The sequence below is a fragment of the Lutjanus erythropterus genome, chromosome 16, assembly GCF_056507025.1.
Source record: "Lutjanus erythropterus isolate fLutEry1 chromosome 16, fLutEry1.hap2, whole genome shotgun sequence".
In the NCBI taxonomy this organism is placed as follows: Eukaryota; Metazoa; Chordata; class Actinopteri; order Lutjaniformes; family Lutjanidae; genus Lutjanus; species Lutjanus erythropterus.
Genome location: NC_139332.1, coordinates 29,629,451 through 29,655,593, shown reverse-complemented (window position 1 = coordinate 29,655,593; position 26,143 = coordinate 29,629,451). Strand labels below are relative to the sequence as shown.

Below are 26,143 nucleotides of genomic sequence, written 5' to 3'. Positions count from 1 at the left end.
AGTGCCTTAATAACATTTAATACCAAAATAAATGGGACCGTTTTCAAACATTTCAGTCAATGGTCTGGACTTATTCTATAAGAGCGATTTAGGGTTAGTGTCTGCTGTGATTTAGAGCAAAGGAACAATTTGCAAATCTATTAGGTGAGACGGGTGTGTAGGAGAGAGGCAAGTAACACTGTCCAACTTGCAAAACCTTTTACCTGATGAAGGTCTAGTACAAAAACATTGCAAATAAATGGTGTATTGCAAGTTGGGCAGCGTGAACGAGTCCTTTTGCATTTTTTAGGGTGAGTGTCTGCCAATAAAGCTGTTGGCTGCCTTTTCACATGTCAAGTGGTAAATGTGTAATTGTTCAGTAGTTGTAAACCCCAAATACTGCCAAAACACACATCCACACTAAAGAGATTTAAAAGTCTACATTTATTTCAGAAAAGGGCAACACATTCATAAATACTGAGCAGCTCACTGGTACAAACACCCATCACAGAGATTTGTTTGAAAGTAGGCCAAAGCTAATAGAATATTTTCTAATGGAAACGGGATCAGAACTAGTTTCTGGCGACTCCTATTGATGCAGCTTTTAATGCACATGACAAAAATTGTTAAATGCCAATTTACAGTGTCATTTAAACCAAGCAGCAACATGTCACTTAAAACCGCAATTTGATGTTCCAGAGTCGACCGTAATTTAGGATCTGCCCTGAACTTCACCCAGGATGCACTCTGTTAGAATTACTGAAACGTTTAAACAAGTTTCACTCCATATCTTATAGCATTTGTTCTAAAAAGCTGGAATTATCCAAGCAGGTTCAGCAAGTTGGACAGATATAAGTCAAAGAGACAGTGTGAGCTGATTTGAAGGTTTCTGGCAGACAACGTGTCGCCGTTAACATGAAGAAGTCTTTTTTCCCCCCCGAAGAGAAGGGCGGTGATTTTTTTTTTCCCTTCAACGTATACTCCATTCCACCTCCACTGTTCATAAATGTGATAGTCCTTCTCCAGATCCAACGTGATCAGCCCAAACAAGTCACCCACCACATGAGAGGTCGGTAAGCTGACATCACGATCAGTATTTTGGCGAATTGATCTGTGGCACAAGAGCAGGACTGATCTTCCAAGGACCCGGAGAATCTCTCCATTATGACTTTTGGGTGGGCAGAGGGCGCCGGAACAGCAAGATGTGTGGCTCTGGAGGAGAAAAGAACCAGGTACACAATATATAAGCAAAGATGCTTTAACAGTTGTGACGCTTATGGAGAAACGTGACACCTGGGACTCCTCTTCCACTGTTTTTGAATAGAGGGTGCAGCTGAGTTTGACACCCGCTGTCCATATGCTGGTGATCACCAAATCTATTGAAACGTTTGTCTATACCACGTCCTCAGAGGGTGTAACTTTACCCGTTTTAACATCTGACTTTACATCTTCTGCCTTAAAGGCATCCAGATGGGCACCAGCTTAAACAAGGGGGCTTCAGCTTTCAATTAACTAAAAGCTACAGAAGACAAGTTCAGTTACATGCAAAACAGACACGTATCAGGCATCAACTAAGGCTGCACTGAATAATTGAAGCTTTAATCATAACAGTGACCGTCGTAATCTATAAAACAAGCAGCCCAGTTTTTTTGCATGTCTCTTCATTCTGTTTAATTTTGCACGGTTTCAGAAACAGATTAGGCTGCACTAATATTATTAGCATTATCCTATTTGTAGAATTGGATTCCAGTGGTGATTGCCTAGGACTGATTCTAAAGTGTGTGTGATCCAAACATTTCTAATAACCCAGAGCACTGTCAAGTCCAAAAGTCTAAATATTTAAAAGCAGTAATAATTTCCAGTTTGCAGTGTTTTTTAATGGAACAAAATATTTTGCTTCAATCCATGTTTATTGCTGTTTAGCACTTCTTTTTTTCTTTAAAAGAAAAAAAATGTTTTAATCCAGTCAGAAAGCTATCTGCTGCACACAAAGGGAGGCATGCACAGAATAATAATGGAGCTGTCTAATAGCAATCTGACAGCATGATAAATTACATTTACATAGTAACAATAACAAATTATATTTCAGCTCCTCTAAAAAAAGACCAAATGACTTGATCTGGCGAATCACAGTTGAAATTGTGGAATTTTTTAGGATTTTTTTTTTGATGATGACAAAGTGAAAGATATTCGAAGCTTTTTTTGAAAACCTCAATAGAAACTCTGGATGTCTGACAATCAGTGCAGCTCTACCATCAACGCCGAGTCATGTGCTTGTTCCCTTCAGCTTCTGTTAAATTTTTTGTAAATGCAGATTCCCTATGTGACATTTTGCATTTGCAATCTAGTGTTGTCACAGTACTGGAATCTCAAATTTTGATACTAGGTTTCCTTTTGAAACTCGACACTGAGGACATAAAATTTTAGATTATTAAAAAAATATAACAAGGCTGTAACACTACAATGGATGTAACAAGATGAATGACAGGAAGACCGCACTGTGCATGTTTAAGAGGGCGGACTATGTGGGCAACGCGCAGGGCACGGTGTGTGCCAACTCACTGTTAAAGAGAAGAAATGGTGTGTACACTGCAGCTAGGTACCAGTGTATAGATACTGCAAAAAAAAGGTGTACTGAAAGCATCATTTGATTTTTTTTTTTTTACAACACTATTGCAATCTGCACCCAACTGTTGCTCATTGTGTTAGTGTGACCTGCAATCAAAAAGACTGTACTATTTAATTAACATTTGACTCTTACACACTCATTGAACTTCAAGATTTTCACTTTCACACTTGCTAACCACTGCTTTTTGACAGCTCATATATTATGGAAATGTTCTTAAGTGAAACCTCTGAAACAGATAATTGAAAAGCTACAGCTTTAAGTTTCCAAGCTTAATTTTCCCCACAAGTGGCCTCATCACGTCTGTCTTGTCCATTATTGTCAGTCTCTGGTGGCTATATGTCAATTCATGAAACCACCACACATGCAAATATTTTCTTCCCTTCATGAATGATCACTCTGCATGTGTGCTAAATTTTTCATCTATTAAAAGCTGTCTCAGTGACAGAAACAGCCATAATTGTGTTTGATTGAAATCTTTCCACAGTGGCCTGCCACAAGTCTCAACAGCAGAACAGAACCAAAGAAAGAATATTCATCAGAAACAGATGAAGACAAGGTATTTATGACTTTTTTGTTTACGACAGGTATAAGTCCAGGTAATTTGTCGCAGACATTATACCCATCTTAGCAACACTATTTAGTACCTGGCTGGTGGATCATATAATGGACCCATCCTTGGCTCTGCTGGACCCCCAGATTCCGCCACTCAGTCTCTGACATCAGATGGGTCTTGGGGACACGCTTTGCGATTTCTTTGGGAAGCATCACATGCCTGTAAGTCAAAAAATATTATGAGATATTCCTCTGTTAGTCCCTCAATGGGTAAATTTACAGTGTTACAGCAGCAATGTGGATAGCAAAAATATAAAGAAGCATCAATAAATAATATAAAAACTTCAGCAAATTGAAATAAACTAAACAGGAAATATGAAAATACAAATAGGAACACTATGAATACAGAGATAAAATAAAAATATGATGATGACGTACCATGTTACATAACTGAATAGTTTGGATACAATGCCACTTTGTAAAATAGTTATAAAATACCGGAGACACACTTAGAAAATTAAAGGATATAAACATGAGCCATACACACCTGTACTCATACTTGTCATCGTCGTATTTATCAGAGTAGTAGATCTGTTTGTGAGACATGACGGAACCTGGTGGACAAGTTTTGACCATTAGGTAATATTCAGAAGCAGAAAAATACAGCAAAGTAGCCAGATATTTTAGTTGGGAACACGACAGCAACTTTAGCATCATTTAGCGAGTGTGGCTAACGGTTAACGTTAGCTAACGTCGCTCAACTGTTATGTCTTAAACTTTCGTTGTCAAACAGCAAATTAGATGTTTCTAGTATAACGAGCCGCAGAAAGCGAGCTTTCAAAGTTACCTTATATGATTGCCAAAATATCCTGTTGAGAAAAAGTCAATTATTCCAGGTTTTTTCGCGTCCAACAGCAGCGAGATGTTCGCTCTCCTTTGTTTCCCTCTCGAATGTTTGCGAGCCCGCTTTTCACCGTTCAAATACACCACGTCGCTTCCTATTGGCCAATCGATTTAAAGAACTCACTTGCCATTGGTCGCGTCTGTCTGTCGCAGGAAATAGTCGTAACGGGTGCGCGCCCGTGTAATTGGTGGACAAGAAAAATGTGCTGGAAGTCTGTAATCCAAACATGGCATACTTCAAAGTTATTGCATAACCAGTGACCCAGATTTTTTTCACTGGACCTCAACATAACAACGGATTTAGTGAAGTGTATTTTTAAATTCTACTTTTGTTCGAGGTAACAAACAACTTCATTTAAAAAATATAGAAATAATCTTTTCTGAATCCTGTGCATTCTGTAGTACTGGCACAGAAACATTTGTAAATTCATTGTATTCATCTTTTTCATTTAAACATCAATGCACCACTTTTGTTCTTACTGTTGTTTTTTGTTGGCCTAAAACAAGTTTTTGTAAGGAGGAAATACAAAAATGTAATTTTCTGGCAATAAATATAAGCATCAAAAGTACAAATAGAAGTACATGACACATGTATACATGTGTACTGTATACTTACATAACATAGCCCACATAAACACAAAAAAGTGTGTGTCTGTGTGTGTGTGTGGGGGGGGGGGGGGTGTTAGTGAACTTCAGTTGCATTTGGAGTTACTTGTAAAAATGTAATCTGAAATGCAACTGGTAACTTAAGTTGTCAGAAAAATGTAGTGGAGTAAAAAGTCCAGTGTTTTCGTCTGAGATGTAGTGGAGTAGAAGTATAAAGTTGCACAAAACAGAAATACTCAAGTGCCACAAATTTGTACTTCGGTACAGTGCTTGTGTAAATGTATTTAGTTGCTTTCCATTTCTGTGCGTCAGTAAAAGTATACATAAATGATATAAGACATTTACTGTCATTTAGGAGCAGCTTTACACTGTGGTACTGCATGTATGTGGAGACATGTGAGCTCCAGTTCTCTTTAATTGTGTATGTTTGTGTGCATTTTCTCATTTCAGATATGCAGACGTGTGAATGTAAATATGCCTCTCAGAAAACATTTTAATTTTAGAAGAAAGGAGACAGATGATGAAACTAATGTCCACACTGGAGCAACTGGAGTGAAGGGGCTGTCCGCTCTGGTAAGTCCCGCAGTTCAAATATAACTCTGCCGACGTGTCAGTGAGCGGCTGGTCCAGCCAGACTCTCCCTGCTGTGTATATATATGTGTGTGTGTGCACGCATGAATCCTCAGGCGTCGGTTCACACATGAAGTTGTATTATTAAAACACAGCGTCTCTGTCACCTGCCACTTTCACCTGCGCGCGTCAATCACGCTGGGATGTGCGTCGTTTGCCTGACACGACACTTTTATGTGATTGGTCCCGTGTTTGTTCGGGGGCGGGAGCTGCGTAGCCTTTGCTGAAATCCCATTGGACGGACGGCGCGTTGGTTGACGTGACGGAGCTTGGAATTCCCAAAGTTCCCAAGTTCACGGGAAGAGAGGAGCGTTGTTCATACTAAAAAAAACAAAACAAAACGTTTTTAAGGAAAAAAACAACGATCGACTGAGGTGTGAGCAAGTGGGGTAAATAAACCTTTTTCTTTGTGTTTAATTTTGTAGAGCGGAGCAGGTGTTTGAAGCGCTGGTGCACAGTTGGGCCTGAGTGAGAACGCGGAAGAGTGGGAATGGGATTGTGTCTAGAAGGGAACCTAAAATTTGGGAAACTCTCGCGAGATTTGTTACTTTATTTCGTACCCTGTACAAAATAATTATGTTTTATCATGTGACAATGGTCTGATTAAAATATAGATCGATTTAGAGACATAAACTTCCTGTTTAGGGTTAGGGAATGATTATATGTCGAGTAAAATGTTCACTCTCGCGAGATCAATTGTGGGTCCGGGGTTCTCTTCTACTTTGGACCGTTCAGCCTACCATTCTTTGTTTACCATCATGAATGAACCTTTAATTTGGTTGCTACAACAACCATAGCCCCTGAATTTTGTTTCTTAAACGCACAAAACAGAGGCTTAGCGAGCAAAGTGTTGTCGACAAGTGAGTATAAACCGTTTGTTTGCTCTTTTCAGGATCAATGAACTGCTCGTGTCTGGGGTTTGACCATTTTTGGTAATTTAACAGCCACACAGATTGAGTGGATGCATGGATCTGAATGAATGGTTGGCTGGAAATAGCAGCGGTGGTGAATGCAATCGGGAGAGTCCTGTTTCTAGTGACTAAAGCCTTTGTTTAACTGCGCAGCAGTATATTATGGATGCCACCACACCGTTACATAACTCGTATCAACGACAATCTGGTCTTTATCCCGTGCGTACGCTGAATTAGGTCCCAAACTGCAATGTAACTGCACAATTGTGTGCTCTTAGACTACTATTTACACATTTATCAACATTATCCTGCAGAAAATAAGGCACAGTTTGTCATTTTGCGTGTATTTTTATGTTAAGAATTGTGCATACTCTTAATTTTGACATTAGCTTATGTCTGTCTACACTACCAAACAAGTTGCAGTCAGATTAATACATCTGCATGATTCCGTTAACTCCCACATGACGTGCAGTGTGTGCATCAGGCATGTTCAATGAAGACACGTTGTTTCTGTCGTCGTCTGCAGAATATCATAAAGCTGAATCTGCACCGTGCTGTGCCACGTTGAGCCTGCAGAGGGCGATGTCTGACAACAGCAACAGCACAGGCAGCACTGGCTCCTCCACCAACAGCTGGACCCTCCTCTCCCCCGAGGTGAGACAACACAGAAACACATGATCAGGAAACTCTGCTGCGAGCCCCGTGTGCCTGGATATCATTTAGAGGATGGTTGTCTCACTTGCTCATGATTACAGGATCATCTGAAATGTGGCACATCTGGACTTAGAACTCAAAGTTTCCCATCATGATAAAATGGTGGTGAATGACGCTGCTAACATATGATATCCTCCTAGAATATGATGCATTGCTGCAGATTAAACTAACCGACAGTATATTAAACTGTTAAAATGAGACCAACTTTAAACATCTACAGCAGTAAAATGCAACATACACATTAATGCAGCAGTGATAATAATCCAAACATATCATTCATACTAGTAAAACACTGACAGATACCTTTCTACTGCAGAATGAGCACTTTTACTTTTAATACTTTAAAGTTTTCTGAGAATACTTGCATACTTTTAATTAAATAAGATTTTGAATGCATGGCTTTTATTTGGTCTTGAGTGTTTTCTCATTGTGGTATTAATACTTTTATTTAAGTAAAATACCTGAATACTTCTTCCATCACTGCTGTTCTGCATGTCTGTGTTGAGTTAGAGAATTAAGGACAAAAGCCTTATATTATAATAACCACAAAATCCTCCTCAGATGTAAATATACACTTATTATTAGGCACACCTAATTAGAACTAATGCAGTTTAAGACAGCAGTCCTGCAGTAAATCCTTCCGTCACAAGGCTGTAGTGTACAGTATTTGTTGAAATGTGTTGTTACATGTGATGTTAATGGTATTTCTGTAGTATGAGCTGATGTTAAATTGTGTTCTGTTCTACTGAGAGATAGTAGAACATACTTTTCTTCAACCATTATTTATATCAGTGAAGGTGAACTAAATGTGACAGCTGAGTATATATAATTTTAGGAATGGAGAATTATATGACAATCATATTTGATAATGGATGTTCAGTGATTTTAGCTGCTATTATGCAGTAATTCAGAAAAACTGAGTGAAATCAGACTCACTGCCTTCTTTATATTGGATTAAGTCAACAAAATGGCGTGTCACAAGAAAAAAAGCCAAAACCCATGATTTAATCACAGTGATAGATGAGAAGAAATATTGTTGTTTGTCAACCAAAGCTTCGGTGCGTGTGCTTGCATGCCTGTATTAGCGTGCTGTAAATGTCAAGGTCGGTGTTACTGATGTGCGTGCTGTCAGTGCTGAAGCCTGATCTCTCCTCTCACTCCGCAGGAGGCTGCTGTTGAGAATGTCGGGCCAGTCGACGACGGCACCGAGAGCTTGGGCGACGTCCCGAGTCTCTCCGAGGAGGTGACAGGTACTGACAAGCCGAGACCAGTGGCTGCCGGCCAGGAGTGTGACTTAAATATTGGATCAACGTTTGCTTTTAAATCTGTTGTCTGGTGTCATATTTTAGTTTTGACATCGTGTGACTGTTATTTCAGGAGCTGCTGCGGAGTTCAAACCAAGTGACATTTCTGTGGAAACTGTCCTGTCTGAAGAAGGTCATCAGGTTAGTGCACAGTAAACTGCAATAATCATCAATAATCAGAGCACAAGTTAGATCAATAAAGAACATCAGTATGAAGATGACAGTCAGTACACGTGCAGCTGAGTTTGACTGAACACCTTTCAGATCTGTCACATCAACTTTATATACTCGCCTTTTTTGCCAACACCTCAGAATCAAGAACAGCTGGATTACCGTTTTGCCTCCATGTTTAATTTTGCATTCTCATGTTTCGCCTCAGATGGTCCCTTTTCCCGAGTTGGGAAGTCTTTCATCCTTCTTCGGTGCCTTCATGAGCTTTTAAAGCCTCTGGAAACTGAAATCCTGAACCGCTGTAATAATGTGTAAATAATCAAACATACTGCTCTTAAATAATGTCCGTTTCTTTCCCTTCTTGCCCCCCCACTCATACATACACACCTTTTCATAATCCATTAAGTCAAATTGCATTTTTTTCACCTTTTGTACAGTTGTCGTGACAGACTCTCTCCACCTCCCTACATTCGTATTTTAAGTGTAATTCATTTGCCAAAAAAGAAACAAAATGCACAAGAAACAAAGTTTAAGATGAATTTGACACAATAAATGTGCGGTGGAAATTTGACATAATGACAGCCATGTTTCTGTGTGTATCAGACAAAAACTCGGCAGGCAGTGTACCAAAATTTTCACAGATGTTCCAACTTTGAGGGGGCACTCGTGTGAATTTTCCCAGTTGGGAAGTAATTTTCCTGGAATTTCCTGTTTGTTTGTTTTTTCCAGTATTGGTGCTACAATGATACTTTAAAATGACACAAGTACCTAAAAGGTGCTTTAACCGATACTTTTTTTAAAGAAAAGAAGCACAAAATGACTGTTGACGCAGTTTAAAGTTTACTTTTATGTATAAATAAATACAAAACACTTACATTTACTTAACAAATTAATGCTTCACCAGTTTACATGCAAACATTTGTTGCACGTCTCCCTACACTTTAGCTTTTAACCATGTTTAAGGTTTAAGGTATCTACTAGCTAATGGAGGCCAGAGCCATGTGGAGTTGGTGAGTTGGTGTTGCCGTAATATTAGCTAGCGGGTTGTAAACATGTTTGTAACATCGACACCAGAGGGAAGCTATTTCAGTCGACAGCTGACGGGCGTGTGGCACCGAGATGAAGCGCCGTAACCTGTGTTGTGATTCGAGCTGATAAGTACCAGTCATATAGAAACCGGTGCTGTATTGGAACTGACTTTCGATGCTCAACCCTTCTCCTGAATGCAGGATAAGAACCTTACAGGGTGAAATATGTCTCAGAAATATGCCTCAGCTGAGTGTGACGCTTTTAGTCACATCCGATGTTGGGTTTTCAGTAAGATGATTGGAAAAAACTCCAGCTGCCTCAGTCCTGCTATGCCAGTGGCTACTCTCAAAGTGAGAAGATGAGACCAGTTCTCTTCAAATTGTCACTCTTTGCAGCACAGGATGTCACTAAATCCAAGAAAAGTACTGTAGTCAAGACAGACTGAGTGAAAATGGATGAACAGAAAAACAAAATCATAGCGCTCTGCGATGATGATCACAAAAAGATGATACCAAAGTAGTTTTTTCCTTTCTATCCTGATTTCTAGGTGTGTCAGGAGACGTCCCCAGAGTCCAGCATGGGTCCAATCCCTTCCAGTCCCACCAGAATAAGTCCTCTTCCACCCAACCTTCTTGATTCTCCAGACGTCGACCTGGAGAGTCAGCCTCCAGTCATCCATGACATCGTAACCACCTCTCCCAGTGACAACGAGCACCTCGGAGCCACGCCCTTTGTCACCAACATGGATTTAGGGGCTCCGCTCGATATCCCCGCTGCTGAACTTCTTCCGGTGGAGCCCGAGGAGTCCTGCTCCGCTCCTCCCCTCACTGAGATCCCCGTCTCTGCAGAACAAGAGCTCGAAACGCCTGCTGATGTCGGTCTGATTCCTGCTGAGGAGAGTCCTGCCTTCACTGCTGAACCTGAGGTCAACATCCCCACAGAGACCCTCACAGCCGCCGCTGCTCCCTCTCATGTTGAGGCTGATATCAGCTTCGCTCCTGAAGTTACAGAGCCGCCGCCAAGCCAGGAGCCAGAGATCCTGGCGACAGAAAGCCCCATCGATGAGCGTCCTGCACCAGAGACTGTGGGCTCAGTGGAGGCAGAGGAGGCGGAGGAGGAGGGCGAGGCAGCAGTCGAACAGGAGGAGATGGAGCCACCTGAGACAGTGACTCAGGAAGAGAGAGAAGAAGAAGAAGGTATGGGATCAATCTACAGGAATATTTATGATGATATATCAGGAGGAAATGTAGATGTCATCAGTCAGTATTCTCATAAAGTTTGGAACAGCTGCTTTAAGTCTTCAAAACTGTTTCTCAATTTAGACCTTTAAAACAGATGCTGCGTATGAATGCACTATACACTACACACCCAAAGTGTACACTCTTCGGATGCACTGCTCAGCGTGTACAACATCACTTTCTGAGCCTCCTCTCTGGTTGGATACACGTAACCATGGTAACCTGTACCAACAATGAATGTATATGATGTGAATATACATCATATAAGTGAAATCTTACTTACATTCACATTGCTGACGTTACACAGACCGGCATTGGTCGCTGTCCACCTTCGTCTGTTAAGTTTCTGTTTTTGTCATCGGTATCACAGTGCATTGTGGGAATAATTTTGCTGGTAGAGCGTCCAGTGCTTGCATACTGCAATATTTCCCTGGATACAGTATTTACTTCTCCTAATATTGATTTCATACTGAGGTTACTAAGGGAGGGTACTAAGCTTGAAAATGCACCTTGATGATGCTTGAAAGTACTTGAATTTGACCATGAAAAAGGAGGCTGGAACCCTGCTGCCAGCAGCAGCACGGATTCTGCTCAGCTGCCGATTTGACGTCTTTGTTGCGTGTCACATTACGAGTCACACAGAGGACAATTTGAAATGTGATTTGAGTTGCCAGAGCATCCCGACTGAGATGCATCTGTAGAATCCTGATTAGAATTGCATTTCAAACCTCCTCCAAGTGTGGCTTTGAGGTGGAAATTTGTAAAGATCAATCTGGATATAATCTGGATCCGCCGAAAAACACACTGTATTTGGGCTGGCAGTCTGAATAAGGTTTAATAGATGCAGTGGATCAATCACACTGATTCCTTCTAAATTTGTGTCCTTCAACAAGACAAAGTCTCTGCCTTCTGTTAGCTGCTCCTACAGACAGACATGTTTGTTTTACTGCACACCCATGACAATTTGGACAGTAATTATTGAGGTATCTTGTTATCTGAAAACAACAAAAGTCAGACAAGAAGCTTATATAACAATAAATCAGTAAGATGCAAAAGAGCAAAACCAATGAAACAAATAATCCATCATTTCTGAACACCTGGTCTTCCAGTTAGCGTTGAGAAATGCACAGCAGAGTCCTTTCTGCGGTAAAATCCTGACTAGAAGAGCAAAAAATCTCACTAAACCCACATTCCTGTCATTCTCTGTGCATTATGTACCGTTTTGCAACGCTGGAATAATTCGTGGCCACAGATTTGCTTCGCGGTAACATGATTAAACAGGATTACACAGGATGCCAAGTCTACTTAAATGAGCAATATGTGGCAATTGCGCATCCAAAAATGAGTACTGCAGTCCAAATCCTACTTAATGTACGACCTATGGTTGAAGTTATTTCCTCCCTCCCGCTCCTCCCCGGAGCTGAGGGAGCTCAGGCAGGCTGCAGGGACACTGCAGGAGCACAAGATGAGCACAACACTGTCGATAACAACTGACACTGAGTCCTCCACAGCCAAACTCCAGTAACATTTTGCTCAATTTAACTGTTACAAACATCTACTCCTCATCAAAGATTATTCACAACTTCGTAGGACTCACAAACAGGCACTAACTTGTTCGGCGAACGTTCTGCATTATTTTTAACTCCAGTTAACATGAAATGAGTAAACTAAAAGTTATTCCAGCCTAGAGCAGAAATTTCAACAGAGATCAAAGCGGCTGTAGTGCTGTGAAGAGCATTTCAACTGTGCATGTTTCCTTTATCTCTGATGACATCTCCTCCTCTAACGTTGTGCTAAACTTGTGCATATCCCCAGACAAAGTTGCAGCTGATCATATAACCATAAACCAACTTCCACACAGTGAACATAGGGCTTCTGAGGGGCCCCCGGGGGTCTGAAGCTCTGCAGCAGTTAACAGCTTAGCGCTGTTGGTAACTCAGCCTCGAGCAAAGTAAAAGTTGTAATTAGCACTAGTGGATAAAAGCAGAAAATGAGAGTCCTCTTGCAGAAGAATTGGTTAACATGTTCCTTATCTGTGTCACGCTCGCAGCTGCAAAGTGATTTATCAGCTTGACAGGGACGCGCACACCCTGCTGGGAAAATGAAGAAACCCCCATGCATGAAATTACTGTTGTTGTAATTTAGTGAGAAAATGTCAACCATTTCCACGAGCAGCGCTGACTTTTTGTCAGCCTTTCTTCACATGCTGTTTACACTCTGTTGTGTTCATGTATTCACTCAGATTTTTGGTATTTGCGTGAGGCGCTCTGCCAGCAGATAATTATGACTTTGGAAATAACTGTAGTTCTGACACGTTTCTAACCAAAGATGTCGAGATGATTTGTTAAAGTGGCTCGGGGGCCACTGTGGTTTAACTTTAGGCTCCATGTCATCATCTTCACAAAAGTACAAAATTAAAAGTGACGGCTCTCTGCTGTCTTGACATCGCTTTTTCATGCTCATGGTGTCTTTTTCTCTTCCTCCCCCAGAGCCGTCCAGCAGATTTAGTTTGGGCGCCACGAGCAGCTTTGATGATGGACTGAGGAGGAGGAATTTCCCCCCCTTCGACGCGCCGAGACCAAGAACATCAGACGAGGAGGATGAGGAGGAGGAAGTGGAGTTCAAGCTGGCTGAGAAGAAGAAGGAGGAAAAGCCGTGGTTCTCTTTGAACAAATGCATCGTGGGTGCCCTGATCCTCCTCTTCTTTGGTTCCCTCTTCCTTTCAGGTGAGTTCCTCTAACACCTAATGAAGCCTGCAGGCTGCACTTCTGCTTTTCATGGTCAGTGCAACGAGATAAAAACATTTTTTAGCACCTAATAAAGGTGCTTAAATGCATAGTTCAGATTTTTTGAAGTGCTCACCACAGCCTTGTTTTGACAGGAAACCGCTGTTGTATGAAGTTAAATATTGTTCTCTCCAAAGCAACCAAACTCCTTTGACAATCAGTTATTTAACCTTGCAGAACATGTGAGTTGCTGATCTGCTGCCGCTTCAATCAGTTAGTTTGTTTGTGTTAGTCTGGGACTTTGATGCTTTAAAGGGTTCATTTGCATTCATCAAAATCACACAAACAAAATACCAGATCAAGGCAGCAGTCCAGCAACTCCTGTGTTCTGTAAAGGTCAAATTATTGATTTTGCATGGTAAAGTGGTGAAAATATAAGAGTACAGAAGTGGCTAAAATACGTTTTGCTGCTGACCCTGTCCACAGCAATACTTATCTTAGCTTCCGTGTTGAAACTCTTCACTGCTTCTCCAAACGAGCGGCCTGAGGCCCCCTTCTTCGTATGTAAGTAATGTACTGACTATCGATCAGAACCGCACAGTGTTTCCCCTACGATGGAGTCGTAGCAGTGGAAGTGAGGCACCTGTGGAAGGCGTGCATGAGAAAAGACATTTTGCACTGGAAATATTTACTTTTGTGCACTTGCTAAATTTGCCCTGCTGGAAGGTTTCTTTGTGTCTGCTGGCATCAGAAAGACTTTGGAACATTTTACTGTAATCATCACAAGAAATGTCTGTTTAGCTTTAATAATTATTATAGCTTTTAAAATAGAGTTTACTTTGACAGTGAAGTCAAGCAAAGGAAAGACAAAGTTGAGCTAAAATTGAAGTAAAAAAAATCAAGGGACACAAAATAATGAAAAAGAAGTGATAAGAAAAACGGAACAAGAAGAAACTTGTCAAAAATTCACTTTTACGGAACATGATAAAAGCATAATCTTTAAAACAATTATTGAATAAAAAATATATCGACTTAACTCATTAACTTGTATCATCATGCTGTTGTGTTATCGAACAGTGTAAATTCACTTAAGTGCAGTGACAGTTTCAGTGATAAACTAACTTTTAACATTTGTGGTGTTTCTTTAAGGAGATTCTTTCCAAATATATCTGTCAGTTGTCTTTGACAGCTTTCGTGCATCACGGTGGCCATTTTTGAAGAGATAATGTGGAGCACTTCTCATCTCCGTTAATGTCCCATAATAAATAATGCGTTTATGTGGTGTTGAAATGATCAGAAAAATGATCTCCTGACTGATAAAATTCATGTGAACACCCCCTCAAGTTGGAACAACAACCTGGAAAGTCTGAGAAAAATGTTCGGTTGAAAACCTTTTAAGTTTGTAATTTGTATTAATTTGTAATTGTTAGTTGCTTTCCAGATAAAGTGACTTAATGAGGGATTAATTAGAAATGTGATTTATTAGTATTAATACTGATAACAAGTCCCTTACTCCACACTAGTGCTCTCTACTCTTCGTAGCATCCATGTTGCCTCTACTTTATGACTTATGCTACGTTCCAGACAGCTTTGGAGGTCGAAAGTTTCCAACCTCCTGCTAGAAAAAGTTCATTGAAACACTCAAAGTCCTACCTGTGATCTCGAGGCAAATCCATCCACCCCGGCTTCATGAAGAAGTCTGACGTCACACAATAACAGCAGCGCCCATGGGAGCCTAAAATAATACAGACTGTCATATAATAAAACCTGTCTGGAATCTAAATTGGTGTCAAAATATTTGCCAAAGTTATTAAAAGCCGTATTGTGTTGTTTGGAGGCTGCACTGCCGAGGGTTCAACTGCGTGTACACTTGCCACATTTGTCACAGTCAGCCATGTTTTTTGTTTCCTTTTGATCTCTTTCACCTGGACAGCTTTGAGGTCAGAAGTTTGAAATTTCATCAGGGAAAACTCCAACTTCCAACACCGTCCCGAACGCAGCATTAAAAGCACATGAACACGCTGAAGTTGGAATAACGTCCGAGGAGCATGTGAATGCACCGTTACTCACAAGTGTCTTAACTGATCTGGATATGAAGCGTCCACACGTCGTGCAAAATAATTTAATGTTACTCAGTTCGTCCAGGATTTTGTGGGCTGCTTTTGCAGTTGCTGATTTCAGTGCTGCTTTTCTAAAACATTGTGAGGCAAGTTGCAATGTTTTTGAGCTCTTTGGCATAACATTTCAGGAGCAAGTGAAAACTGCAAAAAATAAAAAAGTAGCTTTTTTTTGTATAATTCTATATAAAAAGTGTTTTGTTCCAGTGAGAATAAGGACTCAGTCAAAACACAACAACATTCTAAAATATGAAAGTGCACAGAGAATTGATAAATGTCAACAACAATGAACTTCTGTGCTTTTCAGCTCCCGTGACAAAATTTAAATTTAGAAAAACACAACATTGAGTTGATTCATTGAGACGTACACGTATTATGTTTGCATGTGGGACTGATATGATTGGTGGAACTCACAGGAAGTGACAATGATTGGTCAAATTTGCACTTTTCTGTTTATATGCTTTTACCGCAAGTGTGTCAATTGACCTGGATATAAAGCGCAAAATAATATACTTTTAAATAGTAAAGACACAGCCCTCTCCTCTCCTCTCCTCTCCTCTCCTCTCTCCTCTCCTCTCCTCTCCTCTCCTCTCCTCTCTCCTCTCCTCTCCTCTCCTCTCTCATCTCATAAAAAAACAAAACCAAACAGCAGCAGCAGTCATATATCAGCAGTGTCGTACCGCTGCTTCTACTTGCATATAGGGGAAACACTGCTTCAAACAACCCTGCTTCAAATAAGCTAAGCTAACCGCTAACTAACTGCTAACTGTACATCATCTTTCAGATTCTGTGCACCTGTTTCCACCTGTGACGGTCTGTCAGATTCAGGGTGTATATAGGGTAAATATTGTTAAAAACAAAAGTAACATCATTGCACATTGGTTTATTTTACAATGCCAATATTTAAAAGTGACATAAGCACATTTATTTGCAGTTGTCAGCAACAGACAGATTGTTGACTAAGCTGGGCTGTGTCAACAGGTTTCCTGTCTGACCTGGATAATGGCAGGTCCAGTGCTAAAGATAAGACAGCAGTGTAAGCTTCTGCGCTAGCTGGCTAACGCTCAATAACTTGTCCAAGCACTTATCTGGCCTGACACTTCATGCAGTGGCAGCAGAAAATGGCAAATAACACGCACTCTGAATTGTACAATAACACTCTTTATCACTGTGTAGAAGGACTCACTGGATGCTGAGGGCGCTTTAGTTGAGGGGAAAATTACTATTGCTGGCAATTTGCTTGGTTAGGGAAAATATATCACATCTTGTTCAATGGAATTTAAAAACTTCAGCCTAAATAGTTTCTGCGTTGTGCACAGGTTGTGCCGGAGCTTACATCACCGCAAAGGCATCTCATGTGGTGTTAAGACAGCTGTGTGTCAATAAAAGGGCGTGTTGTAAGACGTGCTTGAAAGATGTTTTGTTTTCTCCTCTGACAGGCTTTGACGGCTACGACCATGACGGAGAACAAAGCCAGGTCTGTTCCTGCCGTCTCTTCACTTCGCTTCCTCAGCATCAGTGTCAAATGTTGTCCAGAATGCGAGGGCGCAGATCTCGTTACGGTTTAGGGGGAGGACAGCGGTTGTTACATGAAGTTTTATTATGAAAAAAACTTCCACTTCCTGTGTTACTTTAGGCTGTTTACAAGGTTAATTATTAGATGGTAGATCAGCTCAATTTATGTGAATTATTCATATTAAAATACCCTCAACTTCCACCAGTCCCACAAGTGGACAGACTGTTGAACCAAACTCCATTCGAAAAGCAGGTGTTTTATTGTTGGAACATATTTTTTCACAGTAAAAACTTTAGTTACATCATCACTAAAACTCTTTTCTGATTCTCTTCGAGCTTCAGGTTCATTCGGCTTACATGTCATTTACTCACTAACATCATTAACTAACCTGTGATGAGGTGTTTGACACAGACAGCTCAACCTGTCAGCTCAAACCTGCAAAAAGTGCTTTGTTAACGTGTGAATTATTTAGAAAGAGGAGTCTACTTCTATTAAATATCAGTCATTCTTGAGAATTCTGATAAAACCGTTCTGTTGTTTCAGGCGTTGTTGATTTTTGCTCTTCAATTAAGCTGGGAAAATATATTTTAAAGGGTCAAACTTTTGGCTATTAAATCTAAACACATTATTTAGTGTTTAAAGAGAAGTGAGTGTGGTCACCTCCATCAGCATAGATGTGAGATGAGTCGACATATTTTCACAGTATAGCTGTAGCAAATAGCCATTTAATTTTTTAAAACGTTTTTCCCCTTAAAGCGAATCAAAATACACACTTTCAGAAGTCTTATTAAGCTTTAAGCACAACTTTAAAGGGCCATCATTTTTGTAAAATATATATATAAAACAAAGATGATTATAATAGCACATTTATGTATCTATATTATCAGTAGGTATTGTTGGTTTTAGATTTTGTAAGCTTTTTAACACATTTTTAAATCGTCTGAAGTTTTAAATTTATAAACTTGCCCTGTGCCAGAAAACACCCCTGTCCCAGACAACAACTCACAAATTAAATCAGACCAAAACATTGTATAAATTACATATATTTCATGTATAAATATTAGACTTACATGTAATATTTTAAAAGGTTTTTTTTTGGTAGGAAATGATTTTCTAGAATTTAGTCAGAAACAACAGCTGCCCCCCTCTTCCGGGATCCGCGTCCAGTCGTATTTAAAGAAACCTTGAATGTTAAAACTTAAAAGGACAACTGCTAAAGATAGGATTATTTAAAAATATGTGTTTTATTCATTTGCCAACCATTTTCAATCCAGGACTGGCTTAGCAGTGATCCACAGGATATGAAAGAGCTATTGGATAAACTGACACAGGAAAACCAACAAATCACTCAGCTAGAGGCTCAACTAAAGGTCAGTACACCACTTATATTGATGCTAATGATGTTGTCTTACCCTTTCGTTGCAATATCTAGACTGCATGCTTTCAATAAATGTTTGTGATTATTCTCCAAGTTGTGCAGAACTTTGGCTCTGACTACGGCACTTTTGTTTTTCTTTCTTTATTTCTCAGTCTCAGAAAGGAGAACTCGACGCAGCTCTGAAGGCGGTCGCAGCGAGCGGCGATGAAAAGGGAAAAGCCGATCTGGAGAACGAAAACGCGAAGCTGAAGGAGGAGCTGGCGTCTCTGCCCGAGCTGAAGACAGAGCTGGAGAGTCTGAGGGCGAGGGTGACCGAACTCAGCCAGCTCGAAGGTACAAACATGAAGTCAGCAAACTCATATAAGATCGAATGAAATCTGTGCTGCTGCATCTTGATGGTTTTTTCCACAGTATACAATATTTAGCCCTTTTTTTTCCTAATACATGATAATAACGATAACTTGGCAATATTGCTGACACTGACAGAAAGAAGAAACCTTGCACAAATCGAGTCAAGCAAGTTAACAAAACAAGAGATTTGCACATAGATAGGCACTGAGATATAAAAATGGATTCCTCAGAGTACTAAACATGATATTTCTGATATAATTAACCATTTTTCACAGCACCCAGCAGTCAGGCGCTGCTCCACCCTCTCCGGTTTTAAATCACAACTGAAATCATGACTGAAGAATAACAAACCATGTGACCATCCGTGGATGACAGCAGCCATATGTCACGTACCTTTCTTGAGAGCGACCGCGCCCACCTCTGGGTGAAAACAAGCGCTGTCAGTGTGTGTGTGTCAGTGTTAAACACTTCATCACAGTTACTTTGATGATGCTGCTGAGTAAATGACACATAACACATAACACATGTCGAATCGGCACCCAAGAACTGTGATAGAATTCAGTCAGGAGCACATTTAAATATAAAAATAACTGGATTTGTAAATGCCTCCGGGGCCCACTAGATGTTGCTCAGAGACCCGCCTGTTAGCTGCAGCTCAGCTGATTTGAATAGCTGGAATATTCCATTTCATGTTTTTTTTTTCTGTATGATATAATTTTTTTAAATGGAAAGCTCTGTATGTAATGCTTTAATCTATCTCTCTTACGTTAAATAAACAAACAAACAAACAAATAACGCTGCATAATAAGTGATATGATTGTAGGAATGATAATTTTTGTATTACAATTTTCGTTTTTACTGAAAAAAAATACTAAATTGTGATGATGTGACGTTTGTATATTGAATATTGCACTTGCCCATACTAAACTTTTGTTAAAGCTGCAGTTAATCATGCAGTTCTAATAAAAAATAAAATGTAACGTTGATGTCCTGAATCCTTCACAGCTGATCAGGAACTTCCTCCGCCTGCCCCGAGCTCAGCCCCTCAGCCCGGCGACAAAGATGCTCGGAGTTCACAGAAAGCAGCCGGACCTGAGAGGAGGAAGGACACGCGTGAGGGAGGACGGCTGAAGGAGGAACTCCAGAGGCAGAAAGTCCTTCTGGAGGAGAGCAAGAAGAGACTGGAGGGGATGAAAAAGGAAGGAGGCGACAGGAGACGAGTGAGGGACAGTTTGGAGGAGATCCAGCGGCAGATTTCCGAACAAGTGGAGAGGTGGGGGAAGAAGAAGCCGCAGGAGTCCAAATGGAAAGGGAACAAGGGCAAGACCAACGAGCGGGACCACTGGAAGAAAGAGGAGAAGAAGGAGTGGAGAGGAGAGAAGGAGTGGAAGCACGGCAAAGAGGGAGGATGGAGGGACAAAGAGGAGAAGAAGGAGAAGGAGTGGAAGTCCCAGAAGCAAAACACCCACAAGGAGGCGTGGAGGAAACACCAGGACGAGTGGGAGAGGAAGAAAGGCGAGCGCAGGATGGACAGAGAGGAGAGGAGGAAGGAGAAGCCGTGGCACAGCCGACCCGAAAAGAGCTCCCACAGCCATCATCAGCACCAACACCACCAACACCACCACCACCACCATCACCAGCAGCACCAGCAGCCCCGGCAGCCTCACCAGCACCACCAGAACGACTTCTGGCGAGACCAGGAGCAGAAGCTCAGGCGCAACGTCCGCCCCCAGCTGGGCTGCAGCTCCGTGGACGACTGCGCCGCCCGGGAGGGCCTGTACCCGGTGGAGCTGCCCGAGTTCGAGGAGCTGCTGGAGGGCTACCTGAGCAAGCTGGAGGGATCCTCGTCCGAGAGCAAGGACAGGGTCAGGAGGCTGACCGCCGAGTTCTTCGAGGACGGCGCGTTCATCCACGACAGGGTTCTGTTCAGTGACTTTGCCGAGGACGTGGCGGACATTCTGGAGGACATGGTGGACGTTTTGGAGGACGGCGGGCGGAAGGACGACGACTCCCTGGAGGAGGAGATGGAGGAGTTTGAACGAGAGGCCCTGTGGAAGTTTGCCGCTACGGCTTAAATAGACAAAAAAAAAAAAAAAAGAGTAAAATACACAAAGATGCAGCACAAGTGGTGGTTTTCTAGGACATTTTCTTGCCTACATTCTCCTCTTCAGAGCTGTAATTGTAGTAGCTTTCTGGTACAGAGTGGTTGTGCCTCTCATAAACGTGTCCCTCTGAGTCTTTAATTATAAGCTACGCTCGTACTCGTCATTTTGGACTTAGTTGTTGTTACCTACCTCCGTCAGGTCACGCCTCCTAACGCAGAATCCTTCAGTAACGTGTCGTGTGTGGGTTTCTCCTCTGCTGTATAGTGTTTTCTGAAATAACTTAGTGCATGTTGCAGTTCATAATGTAAATTCAGACTTCATACACACACACGAAAAAAAAAGGACTTTAAAGGGACAGTTCACCCCAAAATCAATAACCTGCCGTTCATCCATCCTGACTGTTTTGGTGTGAGTTATCAGCCGTAGAGCTGTCTGCCTTTTCTCCAAGGTTCAGGGGGATTATTCCAAAAATGTATCCCATTACAGTTACTAATTACCTGCTAAAATATGTAGTCATTAACTTAATGTAAGTATCATAATTTTAAAGTAATGTAACTTGATTACTTTACTTTGCTTTCGGATTACCTCTATATAAAATATGGTGAAATTGTTTAGTCTGATATGATGTTTTTGGGGCTGCAGCGATTATTTTAACCATTGATTATTTTCTCAATGAGTTGATTAGTTGTTTGGTCTGTGAAATGTTGATAAAAGTCCTCACACAACTCAAAGATATTCAGTTTACTGTCAGAGAAGAAACCAGAAAATCTTTTTCACATTTTTCAAGTCTTTCCTCTAATTGTTTTCATTATCAATTAATCTGTCCACCATTTTCCTCCATAAAATGTCAAAAAAAATGGTTGAAAAAAACTCCAAGATCATGTCTTGTTTTGTCCACAACACAAAGATATTCTGTTTACTGTAATAAAGTAGTAAAGAAATTTACTCTGAGCAACATGGTCATGATTTCTGGATAAAAACACTGATTTAGAATTAAAATTAGTGCCATCTAGTTCCGTTATAGTGGAGAAAAGGCAGACAACTCAAACCAAAACGGGTTAAAACAGGGTAAAAACAGCACTGAAGACCAGAGGATAAATCTGTATTTTTGATTTTGGGGTGAACTGTCGCTTTAAAGAAGATGGTATTTGCAAATAACTCTTTTGAGCACCAGTGCAATGGCTAAATATATTCATACCCGTCATTCGGTGTTACATAAATGATCAATTACAGAAAAAGACATGTTAAATGACAGTTAAATATTTTTCTGTCATGTGACCGTCTGCCCTCTGTGAGAAAACGATCTGCCACTGCTCCGAGCAGGTTACAACAGATGCTGAGACATTTTTTTTTTGCATATACCATTTTTGCCTGGAGTCGGGTGTTAACTGCTCAATCCCAGAGGATAAGATCCCGGTTCTTTCAGTGATAAGAATCAGATCAGGTCGGACCAGTTCTGCGTCAGCGGCTTTTCAGCGCTGCCGCTTGAGAGCCCCCGAGCGTTTGGTTTCTCGCTTTTGACAGGCTTTTCGTCATCTGACTCCCAACTGTCAGACGACAGCAGATGTGTAGAAACAGCCAGGAACCGGTTTGTCAGTGCTGCTCAAAAACTTAAAAAGAAAAAAAAAAAAGCAATAGGACAAAGTGATAGCCATAGCTAAATTTAAGACTGCTAAAACACTTTAGCACTTTTCTCAAATATTCATATTTACATCTGTTTCTTTTTTTTTTTTCTCACTTCTCAATCCTGCTGTGTTTTTTTTTTAGACATTAGTTCTCCTATTATGTTTGATAATGTAGCCATGGGGACCTCCAACACATGATCTACATACAGTACACTGGGTATCCCAGAGCATTCAGAGAGAAATGTTTAGTGATCTGTAGTAATCCTGAAAGTGTGGAGGCTCATTTCTGTCGGTGTGATGAAGGACCAGTACGACAGTTTAATGAAAAACTTACTCAAAATCATCACTTAGTATCTAGATTTGATTATTTCTCAATGTTTCTCAACGTTTCTCATTATTTTGAGATACTAACTGAGATACTAGGTCACAATTTTGAGAAATGTTGTCATTATTTTTGGATACTAACTTTATTTTGGGGAACTAACTCATTACTTTGAGAAAATAACTTTTTATTTTGAGGATGTTTCTCTTTATTTTGAGATACTAACTCTTTGTTTTGAGAAGGATTCTCATTGTTTTGAGATAAAACTTTCCTTGAGAAACTCATCATTTGGGGAAATTAAGTCATTATTTTGAGGACGTTTCTCTTTATTATGAGATAGTAATTTTTAGAGAGAAACTAACTTTATTTTGAGAAAGTTTCTCATAATTTTGAGATACTAATTTTTTTAGAAACTAACTCTTTAATTTGAGCAAGTTTCACATTATTGGAGATACTAATTCATCATTTTTGAGATACTTACCCTTTATTTTGGGAAATTAAGTTTCTCTGTAATGACACACTGAATCTTTTTTTGCTCGTCACACTGCCAGAAATGGGCCTCTGTACATTTATTGGATTTCTTGATTTCGCCGTAGATGAGATTGGCAGCCGAACCAGTATTTTTCTTTTTTTATTTTGTTAGCAGGTTGATGTTAACTGACGTGCACACAGGTGATAACACTATTTAACACTTTTTATTTTGAAAGAGCCTGGCGAAAGTTAAGATAAAAGAATGTTTTGCAGAGCTGCTTCCTTTGAGACAAAATAATTACTTTTTGGTTTTACTGTTTGATTTAAGTCATATTTGCTCATGACGTTTTTTCCCTGTTTAGGTGGACGTGAAGTTAAAAATGACAGACTGTGATTGTTGGTTCTCATTTTTCAGTGAAAAAAGTGTTTCATGTTTATTTATTCTGTCGGTACACTGCAACTCTTTTCCTTATTTTCAACGAGAAGAACCACAGACTTTGTCCAAGCCCAGTGCACGTTGAATGTGTGAAAATGGTGACGTTTTATTTTGGTTTTCATAAATTTAGTTTGCCAGCTACTGCTTATGTGCCTTTATTATTATGAATATGTTAGATTGGTCAAAAGGTCTTAGATTTCGTTTGCTTCTGCAAGACTAAGAAGACAAGAAGTTTACACTCCTTGTAATTTTACTGCTGCTTACAGGGCAGAGAATGAATGTCGTCGGGTTTACACATGAAGTGTCGAACGGATTTTTGTTAAACGTTCTTTGCTGTTTGTGCAGAGGAACTTTTGTTTTGAAAGTTTGTAGACCAAAGGGATCGGAAGAAAGCTTAATTTCAACAGATGAGTCCTTTAATGAAACACATTATTTGAGAAGTATTTTTGTCTTTGTGGGACAACAGTAGGGCTTACCGATCATGTACAGTAGGAACTGACTCAGATGTGCATGTAATTGATCTCTGGACAAATGTATTGATAAATTTGGATCATTTTTCCTTTTTTTTTTTCCATCATCAGTTATGTCCTCTTTTAGGAAGTCAGTGTTATGTTCAATAAAATTTCCACCATTGAATATGTAAAGTTTGTCCTTATTTATCTCCAGTTGATTCATTCATCATGTGGAGAAAATAAATCAGTGTTATTAATCAGGATGAGTTCTATTAATAGAACTATTTTAGTACTGAAATATTTACAATGATACCCAGCCATCTGTGACTGTGTGTGTGTGACTCACTGACTCTGGCAGAAAGTGAAAGTGTTGGCATGACAGGAATCTATTATCACAGCTACGATGCCAAACTAAAATATTTACATCCTGATTAAATACTCAGAAGCAGGAGCTGACATGCTCACAGGCACCAAGTGTCTCTCAGCCGTACGTGACGTGATCCTTGAACCGACCTGTCACTGACCTGATACGCTGATGAACGAGAATGTAAACAGTAATTGATGTGAGTCAGTCACTTTTAAACTGCAGCAGGAGCTTGTCACCATGCAAGCTTCTCTGTATGTTTTTGTGCAGATGGATTAACAACTACAAAATGTCTAACAAGCGTGAGAAAGGTAAAATACTCAATCTTTGCTAAATATACTGTACTGTATTTGAAGGGGTGTGCATAAGACCGTCATTACACTGTCATAAGCATGACATTGACATCTGTCATCAGTGACTAAAAATATCTAACAATCTTACAAAAAAGAAATCGGAGAAAGGGAAAAACACTCAAACTTTGCTGTCAGATATCTTGGTACCACTATTTGAAGGGGTGTGCATAAGACTGTCAGTCATAAACATGTCATGACACCTTTCATGAGCATGAAGTAGTCTTTATGAATGTGTATGACTCTTGACATCATCAAACTTAAATGAACTGTTTAGCTTTATGTTTTCACATTGCATTAGACCATTATAAGAGTGCCATGGATATTTTTCTTGACCTCAAGTAAAGTGGCACATTTTGGTCTTGTCGTAAAGATGTCATTAAATGTTATAATGCCAATTTGATAACACATTAGTACCGAGGTGATTTAAATTACAGAGTTAGCTGATGGACAGACAGCGGTTAGCTTGTTTACTTGCTATTTAAGTAGGCTAATCTCAGTTTGCTGTTATCTGTAGGTGACGTTAGCTGGTTAGCTTGGTTAGCTGTGGAGCTATAGCCACCTAAGTAGCTGACTCAGCCCCCCGGAGTGCCAGGAACCAAACCCAGCAAGGAAAACACATTGGTCTCATATTTCCAGTTGCCAGTGGTGGTAATCACAGTGTAATGAACCAACCAGTCATTGAACAGATATGCTGATGAACGAGAATGTAAGCAATGACTGAGATGTGTGAGTCAGTCACTTTGAAACTGCAGCAGGAGCTTGCCATTCTTCGAATTTCAAAGTCACCATGCAGACATTTCTGTATGTTTTTTGTGCAGAAAGGTCAGCAACTAAAACATGTCTAATAAACAATCTTCAGAAAAGAAATTAGAGACAGGTAAAATTCTCAAAAACTTTGCTAAAATGTCAGAAATTGAGTCAGTGGTTAGCTAGTTTACTTGTTGCTAAACTAGGATAACTGCTGTCTGCTGTTATTTGTAGCTGCTGTGCACTAATTAGCTTGGATAGCCATGGTGCTAGCTGTCCTAATTATCTGTAAAGTGGTATTTGGGCCTGTCATAAACATGTCAGTAAATGTTATGAAGCCAGTTTGACAACAGAATACAGTACCAAGGTGTTTTAGCTTACAGAGTTAGCTGATGGACACACAGTGGTTAGCTAGTTTACTTGTTGCTAAACTAGGCAAACCGCTGTTTGCTGTTATCTGTAGCTGCTGTTAGCTAGGTTAGCCGTGGAGCTAGCAGCCTAATTAGTTGTAAGC

At 40.3% G+C, this 26,143-nt stretch overlaps 2 protein-coding genes across 6 annotated transcripts; one reads left to right on the top strand and one right to left on the bottom strand.

Moving 5' to 3' along the window:
• Positions 1-404: 404 nt before the first annotated feature.
• Positions 405-4,136, bottom strand: LOC146313337 (cyclin-dependent kinases regulatory subunit 1). Its single transcript, XM_084739188.1, has 4 exons — positions 4,008-4,136; positions 3,708-3,774; positions 3,253-3,380; positions 405-1,191 (listed from the first exon to the last, which is right to left on the bottom strand). The coding sequence occupies exons 2-4, from the start codon at positions 3,764-3,766 to the stop codon at positions 1,142-1,144; spliced, it is 237 nt and encodes a 78-aa protein (XP_084595314.1). The 5' UTR covers positions 3,767-3,774; positions 4,008-4,136; the 3' UTR covers positions 405-1,141.
• Positions 4,137-5,367: 1,231 nt separating this feature from the next.
• Positions 5,368-21,003, top strand: pbxip1a (pre-B-cell leukemia homeobox interacting protein 1a). Of its 5 annotated transcripts, XM_084739118.1 has the most exons (12): positions 5,368-5,688; positions 6,192-6,231; positions 6,737-6,864; positions 8,090-8,174; positions 8,302-8,369; positions 9,976-10,624; positions 13,156-13,392; positions 13,879-13,956; positions 16,949-16,986; positions 18,300-18,395; positions 18,556-18,736; positions 19,760-21,003. In XM_084739118.1, the coding sequence occupies exons 3-12, from the start codon at positions 6,793-6,795 to the stop codon at positions 20,827-20,829; spliced, it is 2,574 nt and encodes an 857-aa protein (XP_084595244.1). In that variant the 5' UTR covers positions 5,368-5,688; positions 6,192-6,231; positions 6,737-6,792; the 3' UTR covers positions 20,830-21,003. The 5 variants fall into 5 exon arrangements, with proteins under 5 accessions (XP_084595244.1, XP_084595246.1, XP_084595243.1 ...); XM_084739120.1 differs by lacking the exon at positions 6,192-6,231 and having other exon boundaries at positions 5,368-5,673; XM_084739117.1 differs by lacking the exon at positions 6,192-6,231.
• The last annotated feature ends 5,140 nt before the right edge of the window (positions 21,004-26,143 follow it).